Source organism: Anabas testudineus, chromosome 16 (genome assembly GCF_900324465.2).
Source record: "Anabas testudineus chromosome 16, fAnaTes1.2, whole genome shotgun sequence".
In the NCBI taxonomy this organism is placed as follows: domain Eukaryota; kingdom Metazoa; phylum Chordata; class Actinopteri; order Anabantiformes; family Anabantidae; genus Anabas; species Anabas testudineus.
This window is the reverse complement of record NC_046625.1, coordinates 12,366,680-12,384,883: the sequence shown is the minus strand read 5'-3', so window position 1 is coordinate 12,384,883 and position 18,204 is coordinate 12,366,680. Positions and strand designations below refer to the sequence as shown.

General features: G+C 39.9%; 2 protein-coding genes across 4 annotated transcripts; one reads left to right on the top strand and one right to left on the bottom strand.

Moving 5' to 3' along the window:
* The first annotated feature begins 646 nt into the window (after positions 1 to 646).
* LOC113171120 (tubulin polymerization-promoting protein) lies at positions 647 to 11,433 on the top strand. 2 transcript variants are annotated; one of them, XM_026373501.1, is made up of 5 exons: positions 647 to 918; positions 5,611 to 5,679; positions 6,002 to 6,337; positions 10,283 to 10,436; positions 10,529 to 11,433. In XM_026373501.1, the coding sequence occupies exons 2-5, from the start codon at positions 5,666 to 5,668 to the stop codon at positions 10,736 to 10,738; spliced, it is 714 nt and encodes a 237-aa protein (XP_026229286.1). In that variant the 5' UTR covers positions 647 to 918; positions 5,611 to 5,665; the 3' UTR covers positions 10,739 to 11,433. The 2 variants fall into 2 exon arrangements, with proteins under 2 accessions (XP_026229286.1, XP_026229287.1); XM_026373502.1 differs by lacking the exon at positions 647 to 918 and adding an exon at positions 1,266 to 1,477.
* A 1,747-nt stretch (positions 11,434 to 13,180) lies between these two features.
* On the bottom strand, positions 13,181 to 17,897 carry cep72 (centrosomal protein 72). 2 transcript variants are annotated; one of them, XM_026369927.1, is made up of 14 exons: positions 17,813 to 17,897; positions 17,449 to 17,576; positions 16,924 to 17,116; positions 16,736 to 16,844; positions 16,396 to 16,547; positions 16,263 to 16,321; positions 16,120 to 16,162; positions 15,613 to 15,813; positions 15,337 to 15,518; positions 15,109 to 15,202; positions 14,833 to 15,011; positions 14,579 to 14,705; positions 14,376 to 14,487; positions 13,181 to 14,252 (listed from the first exon to the last, which is right to left on the bottom strand). In XM_026369927.1, exons 1-14 carry the CDS (start codon positions 17,886 to 17,888, stop codon positions 14,192 to 14,194), a joined length of 1,716 nt encoding a protein of 571 aa, XP_026225712.1. In that variant the 5' UTR covers positions 17,889 to 17,897; the 3' UTR covers positions 13,181 to 14,191. The 2 variants fall into 2 exon arrangements, with proteins under 2 accessions (XP_026225712.1, XP_026225713.1); XM_026369928.1 differs by having other exon boundaries at positions 16,396 to 16,544.
* Positions 17,898 to 18,204: the final 307 nt, after the last annotated feature.

The window sequence follows — 18,204 nt, the reverse complement described above, 5'->3', positions numbered from 1 at the left end:
TGAAGTGGTGAAATGTACAAACTTCTGTTTTCCTTTTTTAACCACACAGTGGCGCAATTGAAGAAGCTTTAGAGAAACTATTACGTCACCAAGTGATTACATTGTGTCCAGGCTGCTTTCATCATTATGAACTCTATCACTATTCCCAGCACTTTCTGTTGCTCCTAGGCATGTGTGTTTCTTACCACATGTCCCTGCCTCTGACTTGGATCTGTGAGAGCTTGGTGCTCCTCTACTACTTTGAACCATCAGTAAGGCTGTGTTATTACATAATGTCCATCCACTTCCAGCCATCAAACGAGTAGGGGTTGTGTAACACATTAGAGCACTGGACATCAGAGGAGTCAGGTTCAGAGAGCAGTCTGAGAAGATGTGTTATTTAAATATGTCTTTGTTTGCTTTGCCACATCAGGATATTAAACATTTTCCCCAACAATCCTTTCCAGCCCCCTCCATCACAGACAGAGTGCGCTGAGTTTTTAAAAGACATCCACTTTCTCTTCCTATTGTATTGGCTTCTCATACATTTCCTTCCTACATGGCCCACATACTGTACAAGTGATGAAAGTGTAGTAACCTCCATATAAAAGCATCCTCTTCCTTTATTTGCACCGTCCATCTCCGCCTCTCAAAGCACCGAAAGATGCTCGGAGCGCACACTGCTCGTTTATCAGCGCTCCACTGAGCACTGTGGCACCATCACAGCCTCCAACAACCAGGCAAGAAGAAAACAGCTCGTCGTCCACGGCGGCAGCCAATCACCGGGCTGGTTTCTCTTCAGCATCTCGACGGGGACCGAGCCATCGGACAGACTTGACTCCAGGCAGCGGGGAGGAAACACACTTCGAGGCTTTACGCGACGCGCAATTATGGCTTTGTGAAGTTGACAAAAGAAGAAGTGGAGGACTACGTCACCAGGTGAATTTGGCACACTTGCTTCGTTGGCACGACCTACACGTTTTCACATTATGCTAGATAACCTGGATGCCTGTGTGCCAGCCTACACACACATGCAGCTGATTGAATTCTCATGTCTCTGCATGTTTCCTCAACACTGGGTTTGAAATACAAGCTGTAAGGGCTGTGCCCACACTTGATTGTGATTGAACGGGTTTTAGTCTACCTGTAATGCCATGTTCATTTTCTGCATAAGGGGGGGGGGGGGGGGGGGGTGACAATAACAAACGGATCACGTGGACTCTGGACTGTGTGAATCTGGCATTTGCAAGTTTATGTAACGCGCTTCGCTCCAGAGACGCGCTCGGACACCCTGGTCCTCAGAAGCAGCAGCTGCAGCAGTGGAACCGGGACAGAAACACAAGCTCTGCTCCTCTGTTTATCTTGTAAACGCGCACTCAATGAGAGCCAGGCTGAAGGGCTCTCCAAACAGGCACCATTATTGGCTAGGTTGGTGTGACTGACAACGCGTTTGGCCTGTGGCTGCAGACTTTGCGCCAAAGCTGTCGCGTACATGGAGGTAGTTACATAATTATGCACGATATAAAATTAAGATTTATGATCTCGTTTATTAGCTTTCTGGTTGTATGTGAATTGAGGTCTTGTGTGAGGCTTGTGCATGAATGTAGTACAACATGTTCTGTTTGTGCACAGAGAGATAAATGAGCATGATGTAATCAAGGAGGTGTTGATTGACTCATTAGAAATAAATAGTGGGAAACAGCATTAACCTTGTTGTTATAAGGTATGCATTCATTTGTGAGTAGCACCAATGAGAGGCTACACCTCCACCATAAGTAACTGTAATGCATTTGTTCTCAGTGAATGGCTTTGTGGCTGTGTTGTCCCCACAGGTTGAATTAGATATGCATGAAGAGAATACACAGTGACTGAGCTCGTCCCAGATTTCACTGCTCAAAAGTTTAATTGCATGTGCGCACAAGCCTTTGGGTTCTGTCACAAACAGTTAACCTCAGCGTGTAAATTATCTCCCTCTTTCATTGTGATGACTCAAATTCAGGTCAGGGTTACGACATAAGGAGAAGGCGTTTGGGCGCAAAGGAAGCGTTGTTGTGCGACAGGATTTTTCACTAGATAAAAAAAGGGAGACTCGTCTTTTCATGTTTACCTGAAACGTTGTGAAATAGTTGTGTTCCTGGATTTTAAGCATTTGTTAATGCCAGATAAGAAACGGTTGTAATAGAGACATTTGATGGAATTTCCATGACCTGACAAACACTTTCGAATTACTTCTCATAATTAATTAGAGACACATAATACAACACAGTCTGGCTTTCTAAAACTCTTTGACTGGACTGTACTCAAACTAAACAGGCCTTTCTCCATCTGAACCATGTCAGGGACACTTCTGCTTTTCTCTGGCATCATGTACCTTTCACAAATGTAGGGTTGCATAAGGACCCCCGGGCTTTCCTTATACTGCCTTATACCGCTATTCGGCTTACTGCTCCTGCCAACAATAACTGCTGCAGCTTGTTTCAAACATCTTGTTTTTCTACAGCACATTGCCTGCCAAGATGTTTGAGTCACAGAGCAGTTAAAGGGTTTTGGGAGGCGAGGACTGACAGAGACAGCGTGCTGGTGACCTCAGACCCAGGCTGCAGCATGCTGATGTCATGCTCTCTCTCCTTTATGTCTTTAGGGAGAGATTGGGGTGGGGGGGGCAGTGGTTAACATGGGAGATTGATAAAAAGTTGGATTTGATGGCGTACAACATTGTTAAGACCATAATACAGATCAGACTGAGAGGAGTGTTTTTATATTTGTGTTATTGTAATGAAAAGGCCCAAACATATGCACATGTCCATTCCCCCAAGCCCATTCATTTCTACAAGGCTATTTCTAAATCTTTAAAGACTTATTGGACAGTAATTCTTATATATACAGCCGGTTTCATCCTACCAATAGCATTTAGTTGGTTAACACTGTGGAGTAGTGCTTGTGTCATGCATTGGTTTATGTAGCGTGGGAGGTACATGGTGTATTATATCAGATATATCATATGTATAGTAGATAAGCTGTGCGCACACTGCGAGGTTTCACTGTAGTGATGACGATCTTTGCTTTACGTTTATGATTGACTGACACAGTCACATTCCAGAGCAGCTCCTTGGACATTACACTGATCCTGATGGAAAGCAGATGGGATCTCTGCATGCCCACTCACTATGATGGCATGATGGAGGAGTAGGCCTCTGCTAAACACTCCTCTCTCACTCACACATGCACATCACATCGCTATGACAACACCGCCATCGTTTTGTGAGTTAAACACCATCTGCCAAACAAGCACAAAATTGGGTTTTTTGGTGTTTCGGCCTGCATGTCGTCTGCTGGCTGATCTCCTCCCTCGAGAATGAATAGAATGTTCCAGCCGTGGCAGCATATTGTAGCTATGAATAGATGCAGTTCAAAATGGGTCAATTTATTGTTAAAGCACTCATCTGTGCAGTATATTGCCAGAAGGCAAGTGTATGTAAGCATGCTGTCATCCAGCCACAGAGTTGTCTCTGGGGATCTGCCCTTAACCAAATGGCTTCTTATTCTGTGGCAATGTGGGGCAGACGAAGGGCGCAGGACAAAACAGTGCTGAAATCATGGTTGTATTTGTCGAAATGTAATTCAGACCAATCCATGCATTGCTTTGAATTACACAGAAACAAACAGTTAAATCTTATGTTGTTTCAGCCACCGTATCAGTACAGGGAGCTAAGGCAAATACTGTTCCGAGTGCTCTCTACTGTCATACTGTCTACAATAATTAAAAAGGTCTTTGAGATCACTTCATTTCCTTTTATCGCAGTATGTATTCTATTTCAGGCCACTGCACGCACTGCAGTGTCGATGACCTCTCTCTCTAACGTTTTGAGCACGATGTGGTTTGAGGAGGCTTGTTGTACTGAGGACTTAGACACTTGAAACTACTGACTATAAACTGGAGGAGGACAGTGAAAACATTCCTTTGTTTCTCTCAGATTTTGCTGCTGTCGTTCAAACACAAAGGAAAACACACATCGAGTGTTCTACTGAAAGGATGTGGAGACCCACTGAAAGTAAATTTATAACGGTGGAACCTCATTGTGGGCATTACAGGAAGCTACTTAGCATCAAAACAAAAAGCACATTTCAAAGTGTGCCTTCTGTAATAACACGGAATCTTACAGTATGAACCCCACCACCATCATATACCGTACTTAAAGCTACAGTATGCAACTTTTTTTAAATGATTTTTTAAGTACAAATATGCTTCAGAACCCTTTCCCAACTATGTTAGCACAACTGAAAGCAAGTATGTTTCCATAGAAAACAAAAAAATATCTAAGTGACCCCAAAACATTTAAATGGTAGTATAAAGTACACATTTGTACTTTACTCATGATGCTAATCTACAGTTAAAAAATAACTATTTCCAGCTTTAGCAAGCCCAACAACACGTCATCTCAATTGTTTTGGCCTGAGTTCTCGATGACATATGACTACAGAAATGCTTGCCATCAATAGTGGTACTCTGCGATGTCACCATGTGTGTATGTGTGAAGAAATGGGTATGGGTCAGACAGAGAGGCCACTTGCTTTGGACAATGGGTTCCCAGTGTCTGTAGCTCTGAATGCCATTATTCATACAAATTAATAATCTCTACTGTTTTTCCAAAGATTTGACATCTTGATTGTAATGGCTTTATGCAGTGTCAATCCTGGAACGTTTGTACCCATTTAAGTGTCAACTGCACTTAGCGAGGTCACATTTGTGACCGTTGGCCACAGGGTCGTGGAAACAAAACCCTTTGCTTGACATTGTGCCACTGTGGGTGACTGAAAGAACTTTGTTGAACTCGCTTGACTGGAGCAGACGGCGTAGTCCTCCAGACTCGGCACCTCACTCGGGTCTGCATCTCATTTGGATCTGATTAAACCTAGAAATTGTTTTATAGACTTCAGTGGGGGGAACACACATGTTTTAATGATGCTGGGCTGAGTATGGGAACAGCTAAAAGGTGAGAAGAGAACCATTTCTTGCTACAACTATATAGTAAGGTAACATTTATATGAATAGAATATCAAAAGCTTCTTGCTTTCTTGTTTTACATGACAGTAATCAGATTTTTCTGCTGCTTACCAAATTAATATGGACTAAAGTAAGTCATTCAGACCAAGTGTGAGGTTGACATTCTGCTGCTGTGTACACAGAAATGCAAATCAGGATGATGATGTGTTTAGAGAGGAATCCCTGTACTCGGAGGGAATGAAATCATCCACGGCAAGAGAGAGTGAAGACTTAAAGGATGTGTCACAACAAGCAGCAACTAGCATACAGAATCAATCTGGAAGTCATTTGCTTTTAATCACGAGTGAGAGGAATCGTTATCTTGTTCCTTTTGAAGTTGTGGTCATTATTCACTCCATTCTGGAAGTTTTCCTTAAACGTATCTCTGTGTCAGACTGGATCAGACACTGTGTCATATTTAATATGTGTTTATATTGGAAAATGATTAAAGAGTGATGAGAGAAGTGGAATATTCTACTCGTTGCAGTGTTGTCACCTGCTTTAAATTTTATTTTTTTCCCCCGCACTCGCATGTGTACAGACACATCCTCTCACATTATTCACCTCCTTTCTCATCTTTTCCACAGCAAAAAGTCAGGTAATCCAAGCACTGCACAGAGGGAACCAAATTCCTGCACAAGCATGGCAAACCACAAGTAAGTTTTGAAAGATGACTACAATATATTCACGTCACATTTTGTGTTTTAGTTCAAATTCCTATCTGCTCTCTTGGTTCTTGATTTGTGCACCTTTAAATTCCACAGAGATCTTTTTATACTCTACCTACCTCTGTGCCAGAACGCATAACCCATCTGCTCATTTACAGGCACTGTGAGCACAGAAACACACCTTTGGACAATCTAATCTTGTCTGAACACAGAAGTAGTTTATTTATACTTGTAGTAGTTTCAGTGCATGTTCTACATCTGTTTTTATTTTACATTGCAGTCAGGTGATGTTGTATTTTTTCCCTCTCAGAGACAACGTAGATGACTTTAAAGTCCAGACAGCCAGACATCCTAACATCAGCTCGGTTCCTTTACGGCCACACAGTGAACAATCTAAAGACCGGGTGTCCAAAAGGCTTTCAACGGAGTCCAATGGGACCAGTGAAGGAGGCGTGGGGTCATCCACACCAGTGGAGGTGACCGCATTGGAAGAGTCATTCCGACGCTTTGCTATCCACGGTGACACTCGCGCTACCGGGAAGGAGATGCACGGCAAGAACTGGTCCAAGCTCTGCAAGGACTGCAGTGTGATCGATGGCAAGAACATCACCCTCACTGATGTGGACATTGTCTTCAGCAAAGTCAAGTAAGAAAGACACCAGATGTACTGTTCACTAAAGACTAACCATTGTCAAATCTCTCTGAGCCTGTTTGTGGTTTATACCTTTCATTCAGTAAGTGTGTTTTAGTAGTCCTTCTTATAACTGCAAACATTTGAAGCATGTAACATCTTGTAACAGTCGTGCTGCTACATGATCGAGTTCCTTTACTACGTACGGTTACATTATTGTTGCAGCGACCGAGATGACTATAGGCTTAGTCACCTGAATCAGCATGCCCAAAAGGTCACGGATGTGGAGCATTGTGGAAAACACTGTGGTTGCACACAACTGAAGTGGAGATAAACACTGGCTTAGGGTGTGTTGTAGTTATACAGATAAAGTGCTATTCTCTTTTTGTTATTGTCGATAGAATTACATCAATGGCATCGTATTTAATAAACAGTTTAGAAAAACAGGCACAATTTCATTGTTGTAACTAACCACACTGAAGCATTACTGACCAAACGTTGCATTTGAAGGATGTTTAATCTCCTTTTTTATTAGTCAATAAAATCAAGCTAATATGAGAAACAGCATGATATTACAACATGCAATTCTTTTTTTTTTTTAAGTTATAAATAAAATATTGAGTTGGAGTAAAAAGGTCAGTGTGGCTCAGCCTGTATCTCCTCAGGTTGCACTGATTCATCCTTTATGGTTTGATTTAAGTGGAGTCTATAATAAGCTGTGACCTTAATATTACTTCACCAGTGAAGAAAGACTTTTCATGCACTGCCCGTCCAAAAAAAAAAGTCACACACTATATATTTCGTTGGACCTCTTTTAGCTTTAAATTCCGGCATTCATTCGTTTTAATAATCCTCCTCAACGTTTCCCCCCGTCCAGAGTTGCATTCATTTTTTCCAAGATCTTATATTGATGATGGGAGAGTCAGACTGCTGCGCAAAGTCTTCTCCAGCACAAGATTCTCAATGTGTGTCAATGATGTGTCATGCTCCCTGAACCACTCTTTCACAATTTGAGCCTGATGAATCCTGACATTGTCATATTGGAATACAGTATGCCTCTGTCATCAGGGAAGTAAAATCCCATTGATGGAATAATCTGGTCATCCAGTATGTTCAGGTAGTCAGCTGACGTTTTTCTTTGGACACACAACGTTGCTGAACCTAGACCTGACCAACTGCACCAACCCCAGATCATAACACTGCCCCCCCAGGCTTGTACAGTAGGCACTAGACATGATGGGTGCATAATTTAATCTGTCTCTCTTCTTACCCTGATGCACCCTTCACTCTGGAACAGGGTAAAGCTGGACTCATCAGACCACATGATCTCCTTCCACTGACTAGTTATTAACCCAGTTTTAGTATTTTCTCCTTGAATGTTTCCTTTGCTTGATTCATGCCAATAATTTGAATTTGAACTAAAACATAATTGTCTGTGCAGTAATTATTAATGGGAGGCTCTTACCTATTTGCTTAGTTAAATCAAGGTGGTGCCTTTTTTTGGATGGGCAGTTTATGAACAGATTATATATGACCAGTGTTTTAAGTTGTTTTAAATTATTAGTAAGTAATAGTAAATAGTAAGTATTTGGGCTGATAACACATTGACATATGAGTGGAGATATCTTCCACAATACATTACATTTTTGTATAGTCATTGTATTTTTGCTCATCAGTTATTCCCTGAGTGGCAGGAAGTAAACCTCATGTAAAATGAATGCACAATGTGCGTTTGTGCATGGTTATTTTGGAGATCTTGATTCATACACAAAGCAGCCTTGAAGTCTTTTTTTATCTGGTTGAATAATGTGAATAAAGATTATTCTGCTAGACGGCACCAGAATAGAAGAGTATGGCTGGAAGCCACTTGTCATGTCTTGTTGCAGGAGACAAGAGGCCACGAAAAAGGTCTGCTTAGGAATCTCACACTGATTGAGTAGATTTTCCATCTTCTGTAACCCTAACAACTTTCCATCATGATTTCAGCCATCACTTGTTACTGCAAAATTGATATTCCTACAAAGATCCTTAGTTTTTTGGACTTTGAGTCACCCACATTAACGCCTTCGCTGTTGGCATGTTTACTATTGTGAACATTGTTCTTGGCAAGGCTAGAGAGGGAACTTAAAGCTGACTGTGGGATATAGGCTTGTTTACTTCTGATGTATTGGTGAGCAATATTTAGAAATGTGCAATGTAGAATATCTACTTGAGCGATTCAAAGAAAAAAAAGAAAAACATGTTCCCAGTCTGCTCACACGTGTTTAGTGGTGAATCTGTGCAGTGTTGTATACATTATGTCTTTGGATGTTTGTTTGGTGTGTGAATCTGTCCCACACAGTTCACCATATATTTTGAAGCAGCCACACAGCTCTGCAGAGGGATGAGAAGGATAGTACAGTAGAATCTCAACAAAGTGTGTGGTGTGTGTGTGTTTGGAGGCAGCCACAGGAAAAAAAAAAGAGATCCAGACTGGGGGAGGGGCTCATTATCATGTAGTTTCTGACTCTGGGCTTGACTGAGCTGGTGAGAGCTGCCATGACAAGAGATGCAGATCTCCGCTTTCTTATTCATATGTGTCTGTGTCCTTTGCATGCACATGAAAAATTAAACATGTTAATAAGCACTGGTTAATCACTGTCAACCTGAATGACGATTTCTTGTGGTTGCGGAGTTCTGCTGCGGCACATGTAGGCTCAGCTGTGCTGCCTGCTTGCTTAGAGCCACAGTACTGCTACATAAACTATGGATGAGGTAGAAAACTGCATTGGACTAATTAATTACTACCATAAACTTGAATTTGGTTTCCACATCAGTGAACATGATCTTTGACACTCCAGGAGCATTTTTGGATCAAATGCATTCAGCCTACTACTGTGTAGGATCCATATGGATCATACACCGTCTAAATTAACAGCAGCCCCACTACGGCAGAACCCAGACTAGGTTTAATTTGTCTTTTAACCTTTGTCCTTTGTTACTTTATCACAGCCTCCTCAGTGTCTGATTTACTTTTTATTTACACACTGAAACAATTTTCTCCTATCTGCAAAGGACAAGCAGTTATCTTCCTTGCACAGAAACGGTTGCTGGAAGTCCAGTTTCCCCTCTGGCAATAAACAGCATGGAACAGGGTCAGAGAAATAGATATCTCATATGTTCAACATTGATGGTCCTCCAAATAAATCCAGTCACTGGATGAATCAAATTAATAATAAACCAAAACACCCCTGTTTACTGTAGTACGTTGCCACGACAGCTGGTTGTCCAGGGAGACTTTAGGTTTTACTGGCTGTTGTTTATGTGATTTATCACCACAGCAATGGCTGTTTGTGTTTGTGTTACTATGCACTTTTAACATGGAAGTGAAACAGGCAAATGTGCAGTTAAACAACTGGAGCCCTCTCAGATTATTGATGATAATGACCTGTGGTATAGTACTGTCAACGATCTTATCAAAATACAAAGATTCATAACAGTTTTGTATGTACTTAGTTGCATTGAGAATGTCTGAACGTCCTGCTGGAATGAAAAACATTCGTTCTCCGGGTCCTGGGTACTACAGCTTAACTACTGTACAGAGCTGAACACAATATAATACATGATATGAACAGACACATATCCAGCCTACAGCTGTGGGTGTTAGGTCTGTGGAGCTGCTCTGATGACAGTTAAGTACTAAGATGCTAGAGACAAGATCCAAACAGAGAAAGTTTCCTCATTGTTTATCCCATTGGGATACCATCGCCATGCCACGTCTTACATCTGCTATGTTGAAGTGATCACACATGGCGTCGTAGTTCACACTGGTTTTAATCTTTCAAACTCCACTAAGACTGTAGAACAAACCTTCTGATAAAGTCAACCTGGAGGCTTTTTGAAACATCTTTTGGCATTTTATGTGTTCTGCTGCGACAAGTGTAATCCCATACTTAAGCTCTGTTTCCACCTACATTATAGGAAGAAATCCTGTCGCACTATCACATTTGACGAGTTCAAGGTTGCCCTCGGAGAGCTGGCCAGGAAAAAATACAAAGACAAGACTGGAGAAGAGGCTGAGGCCGAAGTCTTTAAGCTAATCGAGGGGAAGGCGCCTATTATAGCAGGAGTTACGGTAAGACTTCATTTGTGTGAATCATTGCAAATCACCTCCACATACCAAGCAGCTGCAGAGTGAACTCAAATGTGTTAACAACTCCCTCGCAGAGAGCTGTGGCTTCCCCGACAGTGAGCCGTCTAACGGACACCACCAAGTTCACAGGTTCACACAAGGAGCGTTTTGACGACACAGGCCGCGGGAAGGGTAAGGCAGGACGAGTAGACATAGTTGACACTTCCGGATATGTCTCGGGATACAAACATCAAGGGTCGTATGAAAAGAAAATCAATAAACCCACTGTGGGCAAACCCATGTGAGGGCAAAGATGGGGAAATAAACATTTGATCAACTACTAGGATAATTTTCTATTAAAAAATTGTCAAAGAAAGCACAAAAGTATAGGATTTCATATATTTTCCCACCCACTTACTTTGTGTGTGTGTGTGCGTTTGTGTGTGCGAGTGGGTATGAGAGAGAGATGTTTTTGAGTTCCTCTCTTTGTGAAGTGTGAGAACTGGAAAACTGTTTACATCTATTTTTACAAAGTCATCACCAGCTGGTACATTCCTGCCTGATAGTAAGTTACTGCCAAACACCGAAGAGAACAAACGAGAGAAACCGCTATGCTACGAATATTGAAGCTTTGTTGTAATGACAGGGCCTTATAATATTTATTGAGCACAATAAACAATATGCCAAGAAAAACAAAAGTGGGACAAAGGTTTGATGAATTAACAATGTTGCACTTTTTAAAGGAAAATGTTTTTACTCCCATATTTAGCTGAGGAAATGCATTTTTAATCTGTTTTGCAGAGTTTCAGTGATAACAGGCACACATTTGTGACATAGATATTGTTGGTTTTGAAAACTTCAGTGTTAATTGTTTGTCGCCATCCCCAACTTGTCAACTGTTAAGTCTAAATCAAATCTGCTGTTTGTTTCTTCATTTTGCAAGTTCGCACTGTCGAGAATATTCTGCCTTCAGCTCAAACAAAGAAAAAGTTTTGTCAAATTGTTTAAAAAAAAAAAAATCTATATAATGTTATGTTGTCAGACTGAACATTTTTGACACCTGTCTTATCTCCTGCTTTTGTAAATATGTAAAACAGGAAAAAAACTAAGTGGTACCATGCAAATCTTTGAAACGGGCCTGTGTACAATAGTCAATTTAAAAAGACTTTCCCCATATTGTCTTAATTCAGAATCTATTGTTTGTTCCTACACCGAAGCAATTTCGCTAACGTGCATTTGAAATATTAAATCTGTGAATTAAGCTGAAGCTTTTCACCACAGTAGATACGTTCAGTTGTACAAGATTGTATTTTTAACATTGTACTTATATTATTTCCTTACCAGATTTCTTCTAATATATTTGTGGTAAGACTGTGTTAATTCTAAAAAGTTATAGCCTCAGGGCTTACTTTATGACACTGGCTTTATACAGTGGCATGAAAAAGTATGAGACCCTTTTGGTATTTTGTGGTTTTCTGCATTCATTTTTCATAAAATGTGATTTGATCTTCATCTCAGGAGTAATAACTATGATGTGCCTAAAATAATAACACACTGAAAAATCAGTTTTTTTCATGTCTTTATTAACAACAACCATAAAAACTTAGTGGGAAAAGTGACTGGAAAAAAACAACAGAGTTTGCTCTGCACAAGAAGAATATGCTTATGTGAGCCATGCCTCACCAGTAGGAGCTTTTAGAGGATCTACAATCAAGAATTATTGATTTACATAAAGCTAGAAAGGGTTACAAAGTGATGTCAGAGACTTTAGAAATTCACCAGTCTACACTTAGAGAAACAATCTACAAATGGAGACACGTTGAGACTGAGGCTACTCTACCAAGAAGTGGGTGATCAGTTAAAATGACCCTAAGAGAACAACAAACACTCGTCAATGAGGTAAAGAAGCAACCCAGAGTGACAGACAAAGATTTTGAAGGCATCATATCCTCTATATCCACATATTCCACTATCACTATAAAGTTTTTATGGTTGTTTTTAGTACAGACATGATTAATGAAAATTAACACAAATTATGTTATTGTTTTAGGCACATCATATTTGTTAATAGTTTTGACTTTATGAAGATTTTATGACAAATAATGCAGAAAACCACAAAATTCCAAAAGGTTATCAAATGTTTTTTTTTTCTGTATCGCTGTACTTTGTGCATGTTATGTATATTGCATTTGATTCAGAAGCATATAGATGAGAGCAGGAGTTTGTCATATCTTCTAACTGCTGTGAAGACAGACTACTGGACACACTTATATTACTGCTAAAAATATTACATAATTTGAAATTAAATTGTTTGATCGTGATAAAATCTTGTATTGCTTGAAATCAATATGTATCAACTTATACATGTACAAAGTCAGCTATCCTGTAATGCTATTATATTTGTCTGCTGATAAAGACTGCTGATGTACATTTAATGTGTGGTGCTCCATCCAAGGCACAACTTCAACTAAATACAAAAGCAGGGATTCACTGACATAAAAAGGGAAAAATGCAAAACAAGTAATATACTTTTGTAAAATAATATTTTTCCAACATAGCGACAATGTTTGTGCCACACTTGTCACACACTACCTATAGCCTCGGCCTATGAAGAATCATGCATCGAGTGCAAAACTAGCAGCTATCTGTGTGTTAGTTTTTGTCTACCGCAGTAGCTTAAGTATGATCTTTTTTCTGTGCTTAATGCCAAATACTGTGCACCTTTAATGTGGAGGAACAATATTGTCTTTTTTTTTTTTTCTAATAACGTTTAATGTACTATTGTGCCCTAGTGCATGCAGTGTGTTTTTGTTCTTGTTCTTTAATGTGTGTTCATGATTTGTAGTGCATTATTGAAAATAAAATAAAATAAAGTAAAAAAAAAAAAAAAAACACACACACACCCAAGGCTGTATGTTGAGTAGGTTATGGGGTATAGGTCAAAATATAATGTCTTATATTGTTTTAACCGTCCTGTGTTAGACTGTGGAGGATAAGAGGGTATAGCTAATGGATGAATTGGTTGATGTGGCTTATTTAAGAACAATGAAACTCCCTACCAGCAGCACCAACCAGTGATCTGTAACAATCACATACAAAATAAAAGCTACATTAAGTTTATGTAGGAACCACATCCTAACCTGCTTTGCCAGGTCTTGCATTAGTGTCTGTGAGAGAAAAGTGGATGTGTGTGTGTGTGTGTGTGTGTGTAACTCTCTAGCCGTAAGGCAGAGGTATAAATAAAGTGCAGCACAGTGCAGCTGGAATCTAGATACATTCATTCCAGTGCAGCATGCAAAGCAGATGGAGACACAACTGACCTGAAAAATGAAAAAAAAAAAAAGAAGGGGGGGGAAACAGCCAAGAGAGACACACTCTTGCCACTGATCCAGGAAATACATTATGACCTTTTCATTGACATTTTTTTTTTTAACTAAAATCATTTGTTAACATAGCAGCGTTGTCACACACGTGTACACAACCTTGCTTGAATGAATTGCCTTTCCCTATGACTGTTTACATAACGCAAACGCAGCCTATACATATTCTTCTAAATAATAAACGTAACATTTATCAAAGGCCCAGTCTAATAGACACAACCTTTAAATGTACACTACAGTGATAAAATCAAAGTAAAAATGAATTTAAAGCTGTCTTTACAGGGCCACATGCACTGATTGCTCTGCTAAGGTGATGCTCAGCATAGTCTTGCTTTGGTATTTTGACCTCTGTGTGCAAGTCCTCATTCAAATTCTTCTTTAATGTTCCCCACTTCCCTTCAGCTCAGCTAGCAAACACTCGTTGGTAGCCACCAGAGACCTGCAGTATGTATATGCAGACACACACACACACACACACACATAATCAGATAACATAAACAACCAATAAAACAGTGCTGATTTAGACATGAGTGTGACTGCTCAGATAGGGGTAAGATCTCACCTGTGGCTTTCCTGCAGCATATTTGACAATTCCTTTACTTTTTCAGCCTCCTGCACTTTCTCCCTCAGTCCCTCAAGCTCTTTCCTCAGCTCCTCCACTTCAGTCTGAGCCTCTAAAAACGTGCAAGCACAGAGTATGATGGCGTAAAAGGAAAACAGCACAATGTTTACTCATTTGTGTCTCCCACTGGTATTTACACCCACCTTTAATCTGAGTAATTGGTGAACTTTTCATCATTGACTTAAGATACTGTCGTTCTAACTTGATGAGCTGTTTCTGTAGAACAACATTCTCCTCCAACACAATCCTCAGCTGCTCATTTAGTTTGCCCTGTAGTGGTAGGAATATAATAAACAGTGTATTCATCAAAAATATGTGGTTTCCAAAATATCAATATCAATTTTATTGCTTTCATTTTATTGTTTTCATTATTGGTTTTAGTATTGAGTTTACTCACAACTGCACTACGGGCATCGTCCAGCTGAGCAGTGAGATGACGGACTTCGGTTTTTTGCTCTTCCTCTCGTGCAGCTGCTTGAAAGCTCAGCACATCAACTTCCCGTCTTAAGGTCCTGACCTCAGCCTCACGGCTGGAAATATCGCTTTCCATCATAGAGAGGATCTGGACTGCCTGAGCTAGACCCAAAAATAGAAATGATGAGAAAGACCATCATCATCAGGCACAGGGTCCTGTAATCAGATATGACATTCCCCAAACCAAACTCCAGCTCACACAGGAAGTTGTTGTTATGATGCAGCGATCTTTCTCCCGTCCAATGTTTGTCCACAAGGTTGAGGAGCATCTCTAGGGGTTTCCTGTAACTACCCTGGGAAGTGAATTCAGAAATAGTGTAGGTTTATATGAGAAAGGAACCTCAAATATGGTATCTATGAGCAGGAACAAGTAATGATTGAGGATGCAGTTTGTTAATTAGTAAAAAGACTGAATTAGAATTTCCACCCTTTTTTTCTTGTCTGCTTGCTGTGGCAGGCTGCACCCCCCTTCTGTCTTGTTGAAGCTGGAGTATGTCAATCTTGGAGGATGTAAGATGGGGTTAGATGGGTCAGAAAGATTCAAACCAGGCCGACGTGGACTGGGAGGTCGGATATTAATAAATGAAGAACTATTATGGTGACTTGGATCTGGAAAAGTATTGAAACAAAAAGTAGAATATGGTATTTGTATTTGTGTTTAATTGCTAATAAAATCTGATTTATGCAGATATTGAGCTCTTACCAGGATTGGGTGTAAAATGTCCCTTGGCTACATGTCTGGTTTGGTTGGTGAAGTCCTTTTGCTTTTGTTTTCCAGACACAGACCTACGTTTCTCTACATAAGGGCCAAAAGATACCTTTGGTCTTTCAGTTGATTTTAATGTCATGGAGCTTTTTATAGGAGATGGTTCTTTCATGTGTGGCACTTTGGACTCAGTCTTATCTGGGAAAATTACAAATTATCCAAAGAAACACTGATATTAATTGACCTTCGATTAGACACAGACACAGTGTCATAATTAAAAATAAAAAATTGGTTGTTGTTGCCACCTAGTGGTGGATTTACAGATTGTCAATTATTTCACAGTTTCACAAAAAACAACAACAACAAAAAAAAAACAGCTTGATCCTGTTTTCAATCAGCTCTGATGTACGTTTACAGTTACCAAATTAACATCACTAATTTTATTTACAATTACAAAAATACATATTTTCTGAATTCCCTTGCTCCACCTAACTCAGAACTTACCATACGTTTTTGGTGGATACCTTAGAATGGATTTAGCACTTTCCTGTAAATAAATAAATAAATAAAAGAATTAGGCACACATATATGATAAAGTAAATGTACTGGTAGTACTATCATTTGGCATTCAGTGAAATAGAAATCACCTGTTTCGGAGTTGAACTTCTCTCTTCTGTAAAATCTTTTGACTCTTCCTCTCTAGGCTCTAATACAGAATATGGTTAATTAACAGAAATGTAAAATTAGGCACTAATTTGCTTTTGGACTATGGTATCTTACCTCCTGCATCCTTGTGAACATAATCAGAGTGCATTTCTTTTTGCTCTCCAACATTCATGGAAACGAAATTCAAGACAATATCGTCAGAGTCAGTCAGGAGAGAAAGCCTCTTGGTTAAACGGTCCGCTAAAGCCAATCTCTTATGACTGCTTCTAGAAACAACAAGCAAAACAGCAAAAATAGCAGAAAGCAATTACACACAGCACTCTTGCCAATAAAAGCTCTGCACTGCGCACAGCTGCTTTTGTTGTGTTAGAGTGTTTTGGATTCAGTGCATTTTCCACATATTCCACTAAATTGAATTTGAGCTCAAACTCATGGAATTATATGTTTAGTTTACCTTTGGTCTTCATCCTGTTTCTGAAAGGAACTCTTCTGCTGAGGTAGGTGGTCAGAGGAGAACTGCATTATGGCCGCTTTGCGCTCAGTGTCTCTGACTGAACAGCTGTCTGGAAAGCAACGGACAACACTTTAAACTAAAACTGTGTCCACGAGGAAGAAAATCTGTGTGATTTGATTATATCCTACCTAGCTTGCGTAAGTTGGGCATGGCATGCACCAGCAAAGAGCGGTAGTTTGGGTAGGTATTGACCAGAGGATTGAGTCTCAGGTCCAGCTCTTTCAAAGCCGGAAGCTCAAACAGTACTTTCACCTCTTCAAGAGAAGGTATACAATTATAGTACAGGATAAGCCTCTCCAGGAATTTCAAGTGTTCCACCCCCTGTGATGACCAATACAATTTAAGGGTTAGGAAATGGTTCTTATTAAATAAAATACTATTTTTCCCAATTATACCTATTACAATGTTCTGTGTTGGAGTGAGTGTGTGAAATCGGGACTTGTTGGATGATGGAGGTGTATTTGCCATCTATGTAGTGTGTTAGCATGTAGTTAGATCTAGAGGTACTCTGATGTCGTGAGCTACAGTGGTTGAAACTGGGCCCTTTGAACACGTTGTTTGAGATTACATATGTATATATAAGTTTAATTCTACTTAACAGAAGCAAACACACTTACATCTAATGAATTTAGACGATTAGATTACAAACCTACATTAACAGAGGTGAGTGCATTGCAGGAGAGGTCCAGAGACTTCAGACGCACAAAGTTATTCAAAGCGTTTCCGAGATGCCTGATCTTCTCCTCAAACGTCCCCGGGAGGCTCAGAGAGCGGACATCACCTGTTTAAAAGGAATAACATCAGTAGCTAGTCATACATGAAACTGCACAGCACCATTTGCTGGTTCAGCCGCGGCAGGCGACGGTTATTGCTAGTAGCTACCACAGCAGCTGTTGTTAGCTTAGCTACAGCTGGAGAGACCTCAAGTATGTACATTACTTCTACATTAAAAAGCTAAACGTTGCTACTTCACGTTTGCTGATATGTCATTTCTATATTAGCATGAGACGATATTACCTAGACAGGGGTGTTTTAATTGTAACCTGTCCCGTATCCATTGCTCTGTTATTGCTGTCAAACACTCCGCCGCCATACTTTTCGAACTTTTGCTGCCTTCAGGTGCTGTCGGAATAATGTTTTATTTCCTCTTGACCATCGTGTTATCGCCTAGTTCTATTAAAATAAATAAATAAACAGAAAACAATAAACAAAACAACAAACAAACAAAACTATTTTATTATTAATATATGTGAACTTTGAATGGTGCTTTATATTCTCAGTTGTCATAGCCATTTGCCACGGTATATCTAAATCTTATCTAAAATAATTTCAGTTTAATTATTTTATTATTACATGTGCTGTCTTCAGTACTACTTCGGAACTGTAGTTCCTATGTTCAGTTTCGTTGA

What these genes read in the sequence shown, in the direction of transcription:
- LOC113171120 (XM_026373501.1), top strand. An exon ending in ATTGTCTTCAGCAAAGTCAA is followed by an intron (nt 6,338 to 10,282) that starts GTAAGAAAGACA and finishes CCTACATTATAG; the next exon opens with GAAGAAATCCTGTCGCACTA. An exon ending in CTATTATAGCAGGAGTTACG is followed by an intron (nt 10,437 to 10,528) that starts GTAAGACTTCAT and finishes ACTCCCTCGCAG; the next exon opens with AGAGCTGTGGCTTCCCCGAC.
- cep72 (XM_026369927.1), bottom strand. Translation starts at nt 17,888, where the DNA reads ATGGCGGCGGAGTGTTTGACAGCAATAACAGAGCAATGGATACGGGAC. An exon ending in TCATAACAACAACTTCCTGT is followed by an intron (nt 15,012 to 15,108) that starts GTGAGCTGGAGT and finishes TTTTGGGTCTAG; the next exon opens with CTCAGGCAGTCCAGATCCTC. An exon ending in ACCAATTACTCAGATTAAAG is followed by an intron (nt 14,488 to 14,578) that starts GTGGGTGTAAAT and finishes GCACGTTTTTAG; the next exon opens with AGGCTCAGACTGAAGTGGAG.